Source organism: Bombina bombina, chromosome 5 (genome assembly GCF_027579735.1).
Source record: "Bombina bombina isolate aBomBom1 chromosome 5, aBomBom1.pri, whole genome shotgun sequence".
NCBI classification, from domain to species: Eukaryota; Metazoa; Chordata; class Amphibia; order Anura; family Bombinatoridae; genus Bombina; species Bombina bombina.
Window position 1 is genome coordinate 244,807,310 of NC_069503.1, and position 19,294 is coordinate 244,826,603.

Here is a 19,294-nt window from a genome sequence, read left to right on the forward strand (position 1 = left end):
AGTAATACAATCAAATATGAAAAATTAAATTTGAAATCAAGCCATTTGCAGATGTTGTTGTCCATCCTGCCACGATACTTATGGTATTCATATGGATGCTGAGTATTGAGGATGTCTTGTGATGGCAATAGGTAAATGTAACCCATACAAATGGGTATTTTTCTTGCCGAGCGAACGACAGGGTTGCATGACTAGAGCTTTGCTGTAACATTAAAAGTTGTGAATAGGCTATTGTATGTATCAGTTTGTGAGACCTCACATTTTCTATCTTGAAAACAGGTAGTTATTACTCGAAAAAGTCCTTTTTGGGATTTTTTCTGTTGAATACTCGCTTGTGCTGGTGGGTTTTTAACAAGCAATACAATGTGATCACTGGGAGCAATAACCAATAGATTGTGATTGACCATTTATTGTCAGCCATGTTAGCACATTTATATCTTGATTTACTGATGTGTACAAAACATACAAAGGGGTCAATTCATCAAGCTCCGTATGGAGCTTGATGCCCCATGTGAAGGCTCGCTGGAAACAGAAGTTATGAAGCAGCGGTCTAAAGACCGCTGCTCCATAACCTGTCCGCCTGCTCTTAGGCGGCGGACAGAAATCAACCTGATCGAATACGATCGGGTTGATTGAGACCCTCCTGCTAGCCTCCTGGCTGCAAATCTGCAGGGGGCGGCATTGCACCAGCAGTTCACAAGAACTGCTGGTGCAATGATAAGTGCCGAAAGCGTATGCTGTCGGTGTTTATCGATGTGCAGTGGACATGATATGCTAAATTGTATCATGTTCGCTCGCACATTAATAAATTGACTCCAAAGTGTAAGATATAATGTTTAAAACAAATAATAAAAAGCAACCATTAAGTGTGCCTTTTTTAGACCAACAATTAATTATAGACATATTTCATATTGTTAGTTTGCCTTTTTGGAATTATCAATTTTAAAAGGAGTTCAATGTGCGGAAATGTGTTTTTACATAACATTACCTTTGTTTTACCCAAGATCCAGTTCTCAAGGTTTGCTTTTTCCAGTATAGCCAAACAACTTTCAGGACTAACTGGAGGGTCTTCATTTGACTTATAGCTTATTAAGTGATACCTTGTAATAAAGAAAGATAATGGTATTTTTATTACATATTATTTTTGATAAATTGAAAATTAATTCAGCATTTTTTTTATATATATATATATATATATATATATATATAAACACACACACAAATGCATCTTTAAACAGATTTTAAACAAGATATTAGTAACTAATAGTTAATAAAAACAGTAACTTTACTAAAATTAATCTAGTAATAACAACCATTTAGATTCACCTCTTAATACATTTACAGTTAACCACTAAACACAGTAGAATAGCAAAATCAGTAGATGCAATATAAAAAAAACCAATGCAAAATCACTTAATTTGCATTTCAAATGTAGATTTCTTTCTGATAAATTTTTAAAGTTAGTTCTATTTTCCCTCCCACCGCATCATGTGACAGCCATCAGGCAATCACAGAAGGCATATATGTACAGTCTATGAATCTTGCACATGCTCAGTAGGTGTTGGTGCCTCAGAAAGTGTATGTATAAAAAAAGATTCTGCACATTTAGTTAATGCAAGACAATTGGAAAGTTGCAAACAAATAGTGTGCTCTATATGAATAATGAAAGTTTAATTTTGACTTGAGTGTCCCTTTAACCGAATGTGATCTCTATTTCATTTTGCAATTATGGTAAATTACTATTCAATATGTATTGGAGAAAAAAAATATTCTAGACTAATTTAAATGAAAATGTTAAAGAAATGCGTATCTCTTCAATCTTGCTATGCAATTTCCAAAAACTCAGAGAGAGTTCATAGCACTCACCATCTCAATTTTAAGGACCTAAGTGCATACCTATTTATAACTTCAGTTTTATAAACGTACACTGAAATCTAACTAGATATGTCTTGTTATATTTAATTTAGAAAAAAAATCAACATTAATGTTATCTGACAAAGATAAATACAAATAAAGATATAGCAAGACAAATTGTGCATGCTGAACGCAACAAACACAATGGCACATTAAAAAATGTTTTTATTGCACAAAGTGAATCAAAATCTTTCAGAACTTTCAGTTGGAAACATAACAGATGAGATGAAGAACTAAACTCTTTGGATGTATAGGTATCTGTTTCTACTTTTAGACAGTTGCTTCAATTAACATTGAAATGTGATCTAGCCCATTAAGTTTAATAACTATAAATTTTCCATTGAATTAACAAATGTCTCATTAGTTTGTCTATAAACATTTGAACACAGTGAGATTTGTTTATTGATTGATAATGCTTAAACTGCTGTTTTCTGTATGTCTTTGACTAAGTATAAAACTACATTTACCTTTTTATAAAGTTTGGCAAAAAAGTAAACGATGTGAATATCCCATTCGGCGAATCCGTGCAGTTTCCAAAATGCCTGTATATCTCAGTTGCACTAGAACTTTTTCTCGATCAAACTTACTTGCTAGACGATCATTATTGGGCTTAATACATCGTACAAAGTGAGGCTGGGCCAGCCACCATCTTTGACAACAAATCCATGAGAGAATACTAAAAGAAAATGTTTAGGTAATATGAAATACGTCATAAAATAAAAATCATATTGTACATACATTGATAGGAATCTTTCTCAAGGGCATTTGTGTCATTTGCCTTAATTAATTTGCAGTATCTCAAAATCCAAGTTTATTTCTATCAGTTTTGGACTAATTAAATATATACAATATTTGTGCCCATACATATCCACAATGAACAAATCCCCAACAAACAGATAATACCAATAAAATATTTTACCCTAAAAATATGATGCAACTGTCTGTGTTTTCATGTTTGTAGTCTCTCTTGGATGACGAGCATCTCCATTGTCATTCTGTTGACAAAATAAACAACTGTTTCATATTATATTTGCAAGCGCAAAATACACTTTATAAAAATATTTGTGCATTAAAGAAAAATTAAAAACATTTGATATCTGCATCAGAAAATGAACTGATGCATTGCAAAAATATCTGCATACCGAAATAAATGTTTTAAAACATTAAAACTGCAATTGTAAGTGAAATGTACATTGGTTTGCAGTACAAGCGACATATTATAATCCTTGACATGACTCGTGTTTTTGATATTATCTCCTCTGCTGTACCAATTTAGGGACATATAAATGAACTTTGGTGCTTTTTAAACAATCACTGTGTAGTTTGTTAGAGTCTAGGTTTTGATCATGGAGTAACTTTCTGCGAGCAGTGTAAAACAACTACAATTATCAGGATTTAAATAAGGAAAATCTGGCTAAATTTAGGAAATGAAAGCTTTTATGCTGAGCATAATTATTATTTTTTTATGGAAAGTTATGTTTTGATTTTAAAGGAACATTAAAGCTGAAATCTTCTGCAAGGTACTTTATACTTTGCAGCATATACTGTTCATATCGTCTCTCCCTGCTATAGAGTGGAAAGTAAATATTTATTTGTTTTTACCTCCCCCTCTCCTGTATTTACTTGAACCTAGGCTATTTCCCCCCTTTTGACAATGTGTTTAGTACAGCCAATCAGAAGCTGTACTTCCTACTCCTATAACAAAACACACTCCCCCACATATTAACCTGTCACTTACAGTATGATGTATGAGTAGCCAGGAAGGTACGGTATGGTTCCTAATTTGCTGCACCACCCACATTGTCAAAAGTAAAAAAAAAAATAGGCCCACATGGAATGTTAAAAATAAATAAATAAATTAATAAAAATAAATATAACGCTATAAACTTCCTTTTTTAATATAGATATGAAATTCAGCGATCTCCCCTTTGGGCGCCTGTAGCTAGAGCACAGATTGGATAACAATTCAAAACATTAGCTCAAAGAAAAATTACTTTTGAAGTGTGAAGGGGAACAAGGGGAATTTGATTTTCATATCTATATTAAAAAGTAAGTTAAAGCGCATCTTCATTACAACTGATTAATTAAACTCCATCTAAATAATGACTAAACATTCCGGTTTTCATTTTATAAAGGAGAAAGTTTACATCACTTTAATATGTTTAATATAATGAAATATATTGATAATCAACCTTGTCTTTTGCCTAGGCAGTAGGTTCGCTCCTATATTAAAACGCAAAAAACAAACCATACATGAAGGACTTGTGTCTAGCAATTTGGAATTTCGGGACAAGCCCATGCACTATAGAGATCAGATCGCACCTCTTATATTGTCATCACAGGAGGGACTAGTCTAAGAGATTTTATTTAGTCTAATTGGGGTCTATATATATAATTGGAGATTGGTTATTTATGATGGAATGGGATTTAGCCAGACCTATATAGGAATAAGAAAAGCCCATGCTATTATTACATTGGTGTTATACAGTATAATAAAGAGACTACATGAGTGTATATATAATACATTTTAGTAAATGTTCATTTCAAGGTAGCTAGATATATATATACAGAGTATGTTTTAGACAAAAATGCATGAGTGGAGTTAAAAATGGGGCATAGTTAATTTCCTCATTTAATCATGCTGGCTGTAGTGAGTTCAAATTATATATCCATTTATACTCAGCCTTTAATAACAGTTTTGACAATATCACCTCCTACTGGACCTCAGATCGATAAGCTCTAAGCCCATCTATCCTAGATCCTTATCCCCACTTTTATGACTTTCCATAAAGTGTCTGGCTATTTCCGCTACTTTTGATTCTTGAGTATATCCCTCCTATGCTCCTTAATCTTTCATGGATTTCCCTGTAGATTTTTCCAATATAAAACTTGGGACCACCGTACATGTCACTAAATATACCACTCCACTACTTTTACAGTTAATGTGTCATTTCAGTCTAAATTGTTTCCCCTCCAAATTCGTTATTTTATTTCCTTTCATCATGAATTTGCAAATTACGCATTTGTCACATTTGAAAGAACCATTCTCTTCCTTTCTCTTAGCCAACCAATTAGTATTGGAATTTGGATCCATAAAATGACTATTAACTAGTTTATCACCCAGTGATAGGTGCTTTTCTCGCAGTTAAGAATATAGAAATTTGAAAAATCGGCTAGATTTAGAGTTTGGCGTTAGCCGTCAAAAGCAGCGTTAAGGGGTCCTAACACTGCTTTTTACCGCCCGCTGGTATTTAGAGTCAGACAGGAAAGGGTCTACCGCTCACTTCCTTACCGCGACTCCAGGCTAACCGCAGATCTCCTTACGTCAATTGCGTATCCTATCTTTTCTTTGGGATTTACCTAACGCTGGTATTTGGAGTCTTGGAAGAAGTGAGCGGTAGACCCTCTACCGACCAAGACTCCTACCGACAAAAAAAGTCAGTAGTTAAGAGCTTTATGGGCTAACGCCCGGAATATAAAGCTCCTAACTACTGTGCTACAAAGTACACTAACACCCATAAACTACCTTTATACCCCTAAAACCGAGGCCCCCCACATCGCAAAACAATATAATAAACATTTTAAACCCCTAATCTTCCGGACCGGACACCGCCGCCACCTACATTATACCTATGAACCCCTAATCTGCTGCCCCTAACATCGCTGACACCATATTATATTTATTAAACCCCTAATCTGCCCCCCAACGTGCCCCTACCTAACTACAATTATTAACCCTTAATCTGCCGACCGGACCTCGCCACCACTATAATAAATGTATTAACCCCTAACCTGCCGCACTCCCGCCTCGCAAACAACTAGAATAAATTGTATTAACCCCCTAATCTGCCCTCCCTAACATCGCCGCCACCTACCCTACAATTATTAACCCCTAATCTCCTGCCCGCAACGTCGCCGCTACTATAATAAATGTATTAACCCCCTAAACCTAAGTATAACCTAACACCCCCCTAACATAAATATAATTTAAATTAAACGAAATAATATTCCTATAATTAAATAAATTAATCCTATTTTAAACTAAATACTCTACCTGAAAATAAACCCTAATATAGCTACAATATAAAATAATAATTACATTGTATCTATTTTAGGATTTAATATTTATTTTACAGGCAACTTGTATTTATTTTAACTAGGTACAATAGCTATTAAATAGTTATTAACTATTTAATAGCTACCTAGTTAAAATAATTACAAAATTACATGTAAAATAAATCCTAACCTAAGTTACAATTAAACCTAACACTACACTATCATTAAATTAATTAAAATAAATTACCTACAATTAACTAAACTAAAATACAATTAAATAAACTAATCTATAATACAAACCCCCCCCCCACTAAATTACAAAAACCTACCTACCTTGAGTCATCTTCACTCAGCCGAGCTGAAGTCTTCATCCAATACGGGCGATGTGGTCCTCCATCCGGCGATGTCTTCCTCCAAGCGGCAAAGAAGAGGTCCTCCATCCGGGTGATGTCTTCTTCCAAGCGGCATCTTCTATCTTCTGTCTTCCGGATCCATCTTCATCCTGCCGATGCGGAACATCCTCCTTCCCCGACCGGACTATCGACGAATGAAGGTTCTTTTAAATGATGTTATCCAAAATGGTGTCCCCTCGAATTCCGATTGGCTGATAGGATTCTATCAGCCAATCGGAATTAAGGTAGGAAAAATCTGATTGGCTGATTCAGTCAGCCAATCAGATTGAGCTCGCATTCTATTGGTTGATCGGAATAGCCAATAGAATGCGAGTTCAATCTGATTGGCTGATTGGATCAGCCAACCAGATTGAACTTCAATCTGAGTTGGCTGATTGAATCAGCCAATCAGATTTTTCCTAACTTAATTCCGATTGGCTGATAGAATTCCTATCAGCCAATCGGAATTCAAGGGACGCCATCTTGGATGAGTCCCTTAAAGGAACCTACATTCGTAGTTAGTCCGTCAGGGAAGGAGGATGTTCCGTGTCGCGGGATGAAGATGGTATCCAGAAGACAGAAGATAGAAGATGCCGCTTGGAAGAAGACATCACCCCGAATGGAGGACTTCTTCTTTGCCGCTTGGATCAAGACTTCGCCCGAATGGAGGACCTCTTCTTTGCCGCTTGGATCAAGACTTCTCCCGGAATGAAGGATCCACATCGCCCCGGTTTGGATGAAGACTTCGGCTCGGCTGAGTGAAGACGACTCAAGGTAGGGAGATCTTCAGGGGGGTTAGTGATAGGTATTTTTAAGAGGGGGTTTGGGTGGGTTCGAGTAGGGGTATGTGGGTGGTTGTGGGTTGTAATGTTGGGGGGGTATTGTATTTTCTTTTACAGGTAAAAGAGCTGATTACTTTTGTAATTTAGAATAGGGTAGGGAATTTTATTATTTTGGGGGGCCTTTTATATTTTATTAGGGGGCTTAGAATTAGGTGTAATTAGATTAAAATTCTTGTAATATTTTTTTTACTTTTTGTAATTTAGTATTTATTTTTTTTGTATTATAGATTAGTTTATTTAATTGTATTTTAGTTTATGCTACTTGTAGTTAATTTATTTAATGAATTTAATGATAGTGTAGTGTTAGGTTTAATTGTAACTTAGGTTAGGATTTATTTTACATGTAATTTTGTAATTATTTTAACTAGGCAGCTTATAAATAGTTAATAACTATTTAATAGCTATTGCACCTAGTTAAAATAAATACAAATTTGCCTGTAAAATAAATATAAATTCTAAAATAGCTACAATGTAATTATTAATTATATTGTAGCTATCTATGTTTATTTTATAGGTAAGTATTTAGTTTTAAATAGGATTAATTTATTTAATTATAGGAATATTATTTCGGTTTAATTTTAAATTATATTTATGTTAGGGGATGTTAGGGTTAGGGTTAGACTTAGGTTTAGGGGTTAATATATTTATTATAGTAGCGGCAACGTTGCGGGCGGGAGATTAGGGGTTAAAAATTGTAGGTAGGTGGCGGCGATGTTAGGGAGGGCAGATTAGGGGTTAATACAATTTATTCTAGTGGCGGCGAGGTCCGGTCGGCAGATTAGGGGTTAATACTTGTAGTTAGGTTGCTGCGACATTGGGGGGGCAGATTAGGGGTTAATAAATATAATGTAGGTGTCGGCGATGTTAGGGGCAGCAGATTAGGGGGTTCATAGGGATAAGTAGGTGGCGGCGGTGTCCGGTCGGAAGATTAGGGGTTAATAATAAAATGCAGGTGTCAGCGATAGTGGGGGCGGCAGATTAGGGGTTAATAAGTGTAAGATTAGGGGTGTTTAGACTCGGGGTTCATGTTTAGGGTATTAGGTGCAGACTTAGAAAGTGTTTCTAAGTGTTTCCGCTTCTTTTTTGCAGGTGTTAGGTTTTTTTTAAGCCCACACCTGCCCCTTTGTTTCCTATGGGGATATCATGCACGAGCACGTTTTGCCAGCTTACCGCTACCGTAGGCAACGCTGGTATTGAGGGTTGAAGTGGCGTTAAATTATGCTCGACGCTCCCTTTTTTGAGCCTAACGCAGCCACTCAGACAACTGTAAATACCAGCGTTGTTTAAAGGGTGCACTACGCGGGTCTTTACCAACAAACTCTAAATCTAGGCGTTTATCTGTTAAATCAGAGTCAATAGTGAGTAACTCTCAATGTCTTCTAAGGATGGCCCTAAAATCATTCCATCTGTCATAATATGTGGAAATTAAAGGTTGAGATTCTAGTTGAAACAAGAAAACTGCAGGAAGAAACTAATGGCTTTTAACGCTGAAAAAACGGATATGCATATTACGAGTCGCGGCGGTATAGCTATACTGCAAGCATTTTAGACGTAACGCAATGTCTATTCGCACTCAAAAAATGACGTTTTTTTGTGTGAGATTTTCATAGCGCCGGTATTACAGGTTGTGCATTCAGGCTAAAAAGCTTGCGTTACAGCCTATACCGACACGATCCATACTGCCATCTGAGAGCAGTAGTTATGGATTTTGCAAAACAATTTTTTTTCACAAAACTCATAACTAAACTGTTACAAAGTACACTAACACCCATAAACTACCTATAAACCCCTAAACTGCCAGAAATACCACTAGGAGGAGGTAAAAGATACCTCTAATGAAAATTTTTGGCGGCCGGCGATGTAAAGCGGGCTGATAAAAAAAAACAAAAAAAAACTAAACTGCCACCCTCCTGCATCACAAACACTTTTTAAAACGTATTAACCCCTAATCTGCCACCCACCCACATCACGGATATTAAATAAACCTATTAACCCCTAAACCGCCAGCCCCCCACATCGCAAAGCTCTAAATTAAACTAATAACCCCTAAGTTTAACGCCCCCTAACTTTAAATTAAAATTACAATATAACTATATTTAAATAAGTAAAAACTTACCTGTGAAATAAAAATAAACCTAACATTAACCTAACATAACTATTCTAATAAAATTAAAAAAAATAACCTATTTAAAAAACACTAAGAAAATTTTTAAAACAATTTTAGCAAATAATTAAGTTTAGGAAAGATAAAGAATAAATATATAAAATTTAAAATATATAAATATATACACAATTGGAGATTGGTTTGTTTATGATGGAATGGGATTTAGCCAAATCTATATAGGAATAAGTAAAGCACATGTTATTATTACATTGGTATATATAATAAAGAGACTACAGAAGACTACTATATATGATACACTTTAGTAAATGTTAATTTCAAGGTAGCTAGATGTATATATACAGAGGAGGTTATTAGAAAAAATGCTATGAGTTAAGTTAAGAATGGGGCATAGTTAATTTCTTCATTTAATCCTGCAGGCTGTAGTGAGTTCAAATTATATATCCATTTGCACTTAGCCTTTAATAACAGTTTGTCAATATCACCTCCTCGACCTCAGATTACAAATTTAAAAAAAACCTAACACTACGAAAAAAAATTAATAATCTAAAATTACAAAAAATAATAAACACTAAATTATGAAAAATAAGACAATACCAAGCTTAGATAAAAAATTACATGTCCTCTCTCATGTCAGCGACCTGCTTATCTGGTATTTCTTCCTGGATGGCCTCTCACCACCTAAAGATTAACATTTCCAAGACTGAGCTCCTTCTTATCCCCCCCCTCAAGCTCTACAACCAACTTCTGACTTCTCTATACCTGTTGATGGCATCACCATTTTCCCATCACCCCAAGTCCGCTGCCTCGGAGTTACACTTGACTCAAATCTATCCTTGGTCCACATAACCAATCACTTTCTACATCCTGCCGCAACCATCTACACAATATTTCCGATTCAACCTTTTCTGTGCACTAACATGACAAAGCAAATAATCCACTACCTACTTACTGGCCTTCCTCTTTCCCACCTTTCCCCCCTTCGATCCATCCTAAATGCCTCTGCCAGGCTGCCTGTATGCCTCTGCCTTTCCCGTTGCTCTGTATCTGCTGCATCCTCGCTGCGGAGTCCCTTCATTGGCTCCCCTTTCACAGCAGAATTCAATTCAAAATTCTTACCCTTGCATACAAAGCGCTCACCAACACCGCTCCCCTCTACTTATCCTCTATAATCAACAAGTATACTCCAGCCCACTCACTTCTGCTGGATTCGTTGAGGACTTTGGCCTGGTTGGGTGAAGACTTCTCCCAGTAAGGTGATCTTCAAGGGGTTAGTGTTTGTTTTTTAAGCGGGTATTGGGTGGGTTTAGAGTAGGGTTGGTTGTGTGGGTGGGTGGGTTTTAATTTTGGGGGATTTGTAATTTTTTTTTTACAGGTAAAAGAGCTGATTACTTTGGGGCAATGCCCCGCAAAAGGCCCTTTTAAGGGCTATTTGTAATTTAGTGTAGGGTAGGGCTTTTTTATTTTGGGGGGAGCTTTTTTATTTTGTTAGGGGGGTTAGATTAGATGTAATTAGTTTAAAAATCTTGTAATTTGTTTATTATTTTCTGTAATTTAGTGTTTGTTTGTTTTTTGTACTTAAGATAGTTTAATTTAGTTGTATTTAATTTAGCGAAATAATTTAATTGTAGTGTAGTGTTATGTGTAATTGTAACTTAGGTTAGGTTTTATTTTACAGGTACTTTTGTGTTTATTTTAACTAGGTAGTTATTAAATAGTTAATAACTATTTAATAACTATTGTACCTAGTTAAAATAAATACAAACTTGCCTGTAAAATAAAAATAAAGCCTAAGCTAGATACAATCTAACTATTAGTTATATTGTAGCTATCTTAGGGTTTATTTTATAGGTAAGAATTTAGTTTTAAATACGAATTATAGTAATTTTATTTATATTTATTTTAATTATATTTAAGTTAGGGGGTGTCAGGGTTAGGGTTAGACTTAGGTTTAGGGGGTTAATAACTTTAATATAGTGGCGGCGACGTTGGGGGCAGCAGATTAGGGGTTAATAAATGTAGGTAGGTGTCGGCGATGTTAGGGACGGCAGATTAGGGGTTAATAATATTTAACTAATGTTTGCGTTGCGGGAGTGTAGCGGTTTAGGGGTTAATATATTTATTCTAGTGGCGGCGATGTCCGGTTCGGCAGATTAGGGGTTCAAATTTTTATTTTAGTGTTTGCGATGTGGGGGGGACTCGGTTTAGGGGGTAATAGGTAGTTTATGGGTGTAAGTGTACTTTTTAGCACTTTAGTTAAGAGTTTTATTGCTACGGAATTGTGGTGTAAAAACTCTTAACTACTGACTTTAAAATGCGGTACCAGTCTTTAAAGGAGAGGGTTTACCGCTCACATTTTGGCAGGACTCGTAATACCGGCGCTATGCAAGTCCCATTGAAAATATAGGATACGCAATTGACGTAAGTGGATTTGCGGGTATTTCCAAGTCCTGGCCAAAAAAGTGAGCGGTACACCTGTACCTTCAAGACTCGTAATACCAGCGGGCGTTAAAAAGCAGCGTTGGGATTGGAATCTAGCCGTTTATTATTTTTTGTAAATTTAGTGTTTTTTATTTTTCGTAATATAGTGTTTATTTTTTTGTAATGTTACATTTTTTAATTTTTTTCGTAGTGTTAGGTTTTTTTAATTGGTTATTTTTTTTTATTTTATTAGAATAGTTATGTTAGGTTAATGTATAGTTTAATTATCAGAAGAGAGAGAACAGCACTCCTGAGATAGAACAAAAGCTAGAATAACTTCCATGCCTGTTCATTTATATTGCAACTCAGGGTGCCCGTTCTTTTAGCACACTATGCCCCTTCACAGAGAAAAAATATCCTGTAGCATATCAGTCTGACCCTGCCCAATGACAGTCCAGCGCCGAAATACCAGGCAATTCTTCTCTGAACTAGAGAAACAACAACCCCAGACGATCGTTTCGGCCTTCTGTCGGCCTCGTCAGTGAGGTGCAGTTGTATCTCTCTAAGGGCATGTGTGCAAGGAGTCCACGTCTGGTTTCCCCCATTACTCTTAGGAAGACCCAAGAGTAATTTGCATAAATATCAGAAGCAAGAGAAAAGCACTGATGAAAAAGAACTAAAGCTAGAATAACTTCCATGCCTGTTAATTTATATTGCAACTCAGGGTGCAGGTTCTTTTAGCACACTATGCCCCTTCACAGAGAAAAAATATCCTGTAGCATATCAGTCTGACCCTGCCCAATGACAGTCCAGTGCCGAAATACCTGGCAACTCTTCTCTAAACAAGAGAAACAACAACCCCAGACAATCGTTTCGGCCTTCTGTGGGCCTCGTCAGTGAGGTGCAGTATAGTTTAATGTTAGTTTTATTTTTATTTATTTAAATATAGTTATATTGTAATTTTAATTTAAAGTAGGGGGCTGTTAAGTTTAGCGATGTGGGGGGCCGGCGGTTTAGGGGTTAATAGGTTTATTTAATAGTCACAATGTGGGTGGACAGCAGATTAGGGGTTAATAAGTTTTAAAAAGTGTTACTGATGCAGGAGGGCGGTGTTTTAGGGGTTAATAGGCAGTTTATGGGTGTGAGTGTACTTTGTAACAGTTTAGTTATGAGTTTTGTGAAACATTTTTGTTTTGCAAAATCCATAACTACTGCTCTCAGATGGCGGTATGGATTGTGTCGGTATAGGCTGTAACGCAAGCTTTTTAGCCTGAACACACAACCTGTAATACCAGCGCTATAAAAATCCCACACAAAAAACGTAATTTTTTGAGTGCGGAATGGATATTGCTTTACAGGCTAAAATGCTTTCAGTATAGCTATACCGCGGCGACTCGTAATATGCGTATCCGTTTTTCAGCGTTAAAAGTCGTACCGCAACACTTGTAATCTTGCCGTTAGTTTCTTCCAGCAGTTTTCTTGTTTCAACTAGAATTTCATCCTTTAATTTCCACATATAATGACAGATGGAATGATATTAGGGCCATCCTTAGAAGACATTCGGAGTTACTCACAATTGATTCTGATTTAACAGATATAGTGGGCAAATTTCCATCCTTAACTGTGAGAAAAGCCACCATCACTGAGTGATAAACTAGTTTAATAGTCATTCCAATACTAATTGGTTGGCTAAGAGAAAGAAAGAGAATGGTTTCTTTTAAATGTGGCAAATGCGTAATTTGCAAATTCATGAAGAAAGGAATTAAATTAACCAATTTAAAATGAAAGACACATTAACTGTAAAAGTAGTAGAGTGGTATATTGTATGTATGTGGCCCCAAGTTCTATATTGTGAAAACCTACAGGGAATGAAAGGATTAAGGAACATAGGAGGGATATAGTCAAAGAAAGAGGAATAGCCCAGACACTTTATGGAATGTCATAACAGTGGGGATAAGGATCTAAAATGGATGGGCTTAGAGCTTATCGATCTGAGGTCCAGAGGAGGTGATATTGTTAAACTGTTATTAAAGGCTGAGTGTAAAATGGATATATAATTTGAACTCACTACAGCCAGCAGGATTAAATGAGGAAATTAACTATGCCACCCATTTTTAACTTAACTCATGCATTTTGTCTAATAACCTCCTCTGTATATATATATCTAGCTACCTTGAAATTAACATTTACTAAAATGTATTATATATATATATAATGTAGTCTCTTTATTATATATACCAATGTAATAATAACATGTGCTTTACTTATTCCTATATAGATTTGGCTAAATCCCATTCCAACATAAATAACCAACCTCCAATTGTATATATATTTATATATACACATCTTCTTTTTCTTTCTTGTTTCTTGTTCTAGGTGTAAATATTAATATATATATATAAATATTATATATATATATATATATATATATATTGAACATATGTCTTTATTTGTAAAATTAATTTATTTGGTGATATTCCCACTCTCTTCTAAATACTATAACAGTAACCAGTGGTAGTATTGTATATAATTACACACACAATTGCTGTATATAATATAAGCATAAGAAAGATACTGAAATGTGAGCCAAAAGGTAATAAAGCAATCGGATTGGTCTATTTCGCCTACTCCATTATGTGAGGGTATAAACTCTGCTTGAATTGCAAGGGTAAAATTCACGTAGTGCTATACAGACATGCTCCCCTTTTCTGTTTGAAGGTGGCGTGCAACTTGTGGAGGAGATTTTGAGGAGTTCTTGGGAATAAACTTTTCTTTGTGAAACCCTAGGACGTGTATACAGACAAGCAGTAGTATCGCTGAACAACTCTTTTAGATGTGGGTCATCCCACCTAACAGTCAAGCCTGGATGACTTCCATGTAACGGTAATGGTAACCGCATCAATCCGGTGAGGTGATGATGAATGAAGGTGCGACTCCTTGGAAGACCCGAGATTCTCTATGAATTACTCTGAGTCCAGTTAGCTAAGGGAGTGACAAACTCCGGAATCACTCCTCCCCCTATACCTGTCATCACTCTAGGAGGATTGATATGCTGATTTTAATTTGGCTGGCTTTATCTATCTGCTTGTACTTTGCTGCACTACGCTTTGGTACTACAGGTCTTAACCTGGACTGTTCTGCACTAAGTTTTTTCTGCATAATGCTGTATGTAAATTAACCTACTGACTGTGCAACCGCCTCTTGTACCTTTATTGCATTACGCTTTTATTGCTACAGGTCTTAACCTGGACTGCTTTGCACCAAATGTTTCTTTTTGCAAATGCTGTATGCAAACTAACCAACTGACTGTGCAAAGCCGTTCTATGGATATCCTACCAAGCTTTGCCTAATTACTTATGGTGCACCTGGATACATTTATCTCCATACCTTTTGTATTACTTGCTCTCAATATACTCCTTCAGTAGGATTGCTCACTAGATTATTTTGTGAATACATATTGTGTGTGCTGTTGGGATATATAATCCATCTTTAATAAACATATAATCTGCTTGAATTTCTGAGCTTCCTGTGATTTGCTTGTATGCTGGTTTATCTTTATATTGTTTTGCCCCTATATGAGCTAGTGCCTGGTTTGGTTCATCCTGTCTTTTTCTCTTATATTTTTATAATATATATATATATATATATATATATATATATTATATATATATATATATATATATATATATACATGTATACAATTATAAACAATGTGTAAGTAGAACCAAAAAACAAATGGATCAAAATATATGTATACAGATTCACATAGAGATATGGGAGATACCCAGCTGCTATAAATAATATCCCCAGAAGTGCATGACAACCTTTCCCAAGCTATCCTTAAAACAGAAGATTGTAAACAATGAATACTAGTGTTTATTAAGCACTAGGTAACAACCTAGATGGAATCACTATTGACTAGTACTCTTTGGACTGTAATCCAATTGTATTAATGGAAAAGTACAATACAATATAAAAATAAAAAATGGTAAAGAAGGTAATAAATTGTCCAATTGAAATGTTAGGTTATAAAATGTTCATAGGACATCTATACAAGTGATGAGGATGTAGAATGTCTCCCGTAACACCCCTTATTGTATTATACTCACAGGATAATAGCTCAATCAAATGAGGTAAGGATAATGCATTGTGTTATCTTAATATCTCTGTGGGTGGTAATGTTTCTTAATGCGAGATGGAATTCCTCCACTGTGTTCTCATTTACGGCCTCACATTCACGGCCTCACAGATCCTCAGTTTGCTATGCTCTTATTTCCTCTCCCACTGCAGATGAGGATGATCGTATAAACAGAGGCAAAAGAGGAATGGCACATATATAGTGTAATACCATTTAATATAAAATTGAATTAACAAACAAAATATAAGTGCACACTTACAATTTTAGACCTCAATGATAATGAGGTAACAGTCAGGTTGGTAGTAGAACAGTGTTGAAGTCTCAAATATGTAATACAGAGAGCTGCACCAACCAGTTGCAGTTATTTCTCTGTGGCGTTTAGATAGCATCAAAGAGTCAATTCCGGAAATAGACTCGGTATACTGCTTGCTTACACCGGCACCTGACGCATTTCCAAGGGTTAAGTAAAATCTGCACCTTCTTCTCAGAGGTTAATTGCTGAAATATGGCCCTACGGTGTCTATTTGAAGATTGGCGCCATCACACTCCCCCCTAATACTGGGTTTTTATTTGTATAATTTAATACACTCCCAACAGGACGTCACATAAGTGGATTGGCCTCTCTTTACTGGATACCCGTAAGTTGTAGCTGTATGAGTTGGATCTGAAAACTTCCCGATACTCCAGCCACCCGATTGGTTGAAAGACCACACACCCTCCAATGTGTGTCACAATAGTGACGTGAGACGGGCGCTCCATAGCAACGGGACTATCAAAAACATTTGACTACGGAGGAAACTAAGTACATTGGTTGTTGCCCGTTACATTTCATCAACCAATGAAACCTAAAAGGACACTTAAAAATAATAATAATAATAATAAAAATGTCATAAAACTCGCCATTTGATTAAAAAAGGGGATCCTTTCAAAACTTGACTATAAGATAAAAAAACACTACTAAATACCTTGGAAAATGACATATTTCCAAGTTAAAGTGATTTTAAAAAACGCGAGCTAAAAATTACATAATAATTATAATATTAAAGGAGGCTTTATAGAAATTCCATGCTAAAAATCATGTATATATAATAAATATATAAAAAATGTATATACATAAATAACAGTGGTGAAAACAATTGCTGAGTTGACTCTTTGAATCTTCCAAATGCCAAGATTAAAAAAATGTGGGTGATAATAACAGTATAATACACATACTAATTCTAACATGTATTCACATTTCTTATTACATGATTTTAGTGTATATTAAAACAACCCATGAATATACTATTCTAAAAATAAACCATGATCTGTAATCAATAAACAACCATAAATTATGTTATATTAAGAAAGCTGACAGATCAATGTCTTTATTAAGCCCATTCGGAATAAGGGTCTTCATTTTATGAATCCAGTAGGACCCCCTACTTCTCCCTCTTTTTCTTTGTCTTACAGTTTCAAGTATTGTTCCCCTTAGATATGTGGGATCTTGATTATGTACATTTTTATAATGAAGGGATAAATTATGAGATTTTAGTCCTTCTTTGATATTAGTAATATGTTCTAGTAATCTGATTTTATATGGGCGAGTCGTTCGTCCTTTATACTGGTAATCACAGCTACATAGACCACAAAATCAGTTCTGCAATTACATAAAGTATTGACATCACAGGTAAAACCATTACTGGTAGATATTATTTGTTTTGTTGGATTCTTGCCATAGTGGTGTTCACACACCACACAATTAGCTCTGTTACATTTATAGAAACCAATACTTTGGTGGGTTAACCAATCTTTTCCTTTTCTCACTGCTTTGAGTTGGATTTTTAAGGTTCTTATTCTTACTAAAATGACCTGAGGACCATTATCCGATAGGTCCTTTAATAATAGATCTTGTCACAGAACATGCCAGTGTTTCTTGATAATGGCTTTAATATCTCTAGCCTCTTCATTATAGGTGGTAACGAAATTGTCCCCATCATATTTACTGTTGTTCTTTTTAGCTCTTTTGGTTAACAAGAGTTCTGTTCTATTTGCAATTTTTGGCCTTAATCTATGCTTCTTTGATTTTTCTCTTGGTACCCTTTCCACCAAAAAAAAACGATTAGTCAAGAGTCACAATTTAACAGAGCTCTAGTTAAAAACCTGTCATTTATTAGCCCTAAAAAGCACTATTTAGGAGCTTATTCCCAAAATAAAACTTTGGAGCAGTATTTACTCACTACAAGGGACCATTGGCTGAAATTTGGCTGAGTTTGAGGCAAATTTCGATCTACCCAGAAAGGAGTTCCAGAGGATTTTTCAGGAAAATCCAGGCTTCGGCCTACCTCGGAAATCTCTGGCTCATTAAATGTGCCTGAAATCTTCATGAAAGAATAAGATTAAAGCAGGCAGAACTACCATCCCTGATAAATAACTGCACATCAGGATCTAAGCAGGTATTAAATATAGGCAGATCACACATTAAAGACTGAAAGGAGGAGAAAAGAAGGAACCTTCACAGTGTGAGTAACAAACAAGCAGCAAACCACTGTGTGTAATATACATCACTGTCATCTAGATATTTCAGACACTTACACTAGCAAAAATCAGACTATCAAGGAATTACTTTTATTGTATTTTCATTAGAGGCTACAAGGCCTAATATTGAGACTCCATTTTATGGGAGTATTGGACATTGTAAGGGCTATAAAGCTAATATAATGAACTAAAACAATGACAACAAGAACATAAGCAACTAATAAACTCTTCATTTACCTGAAGATTGCACATGCAAATGTAAAGGGAAATGAATAGGAAGTTTGGTTCAGTATCTCTTCTATAAGGGTTTTCACAGATAACAACTACAAGACTCTCTAACCTGAAGGTGCAACTTCAGTGGTGTTTTCGGGATATGATTAGAGAACTTGTCAGGGCCCTAAAAGTCAGGAGATGGAGATACTGCAATTTCCTATGTAAAAACAATAATAATGCTCTGCACCATTATATATAAAGTTCAAAAGCAATGTTAAAGCATTAAATATCAACCTGGAACAAATAAAGCCAGTCATGATCTTTAAATAAATGTAATATCAGAGAATAAATCCATACTTTTGCCCTTCATTCATAATAATTAAATTGCACGCTAAGAAGCCTAGCGACATAGAGGGGAAGATACACTCTGAACTGATTAAGGGAAGACGTAAATAATTTTTTTCAAGATGAAGAGCAGAAACTAATCTGTGAAAGAGTGCCTCACTAAGTCACAGCTAAATTGAAAGCAGCAGACAAAGCTAATAGTCCTCCAAAACAACATACTCAAGCAGAAAACATCAGATGACGAGGTGGGACAAACCTGGAGATATACCAAATAATGAGCTTCTGTCTCAAATCAAAACTTTCTTCCATGAGGAACTAAAAACAGCTTTTATGA

General features: G+C 35.5%; 1 protein-coding gene across 1 annotated transcript in view; it reads right to left on the reverse strand.

The window, feature by feature from the left end:
• MYO3A (myosin IIIA) overlaps positions 1–19,294 on the reverse strand; it is a 499,205-nt gene that overhangs the window by 48,177 nt on the left and 431,734 nt on the right. Inside the window, 4 exon segments of the mRNA XM_053715695.1 lie at positions 989–1,112; positions 2,396–2,550; positions 2,552–2,590; positions 18,105–18,245. Of these exon segments, the coding sequence (XP_053571670.1) occupies positions 989–1,112; positions 2,396–2,550; positions 2,552–2,590; positions 18,105–18,245 (459 nt within the window).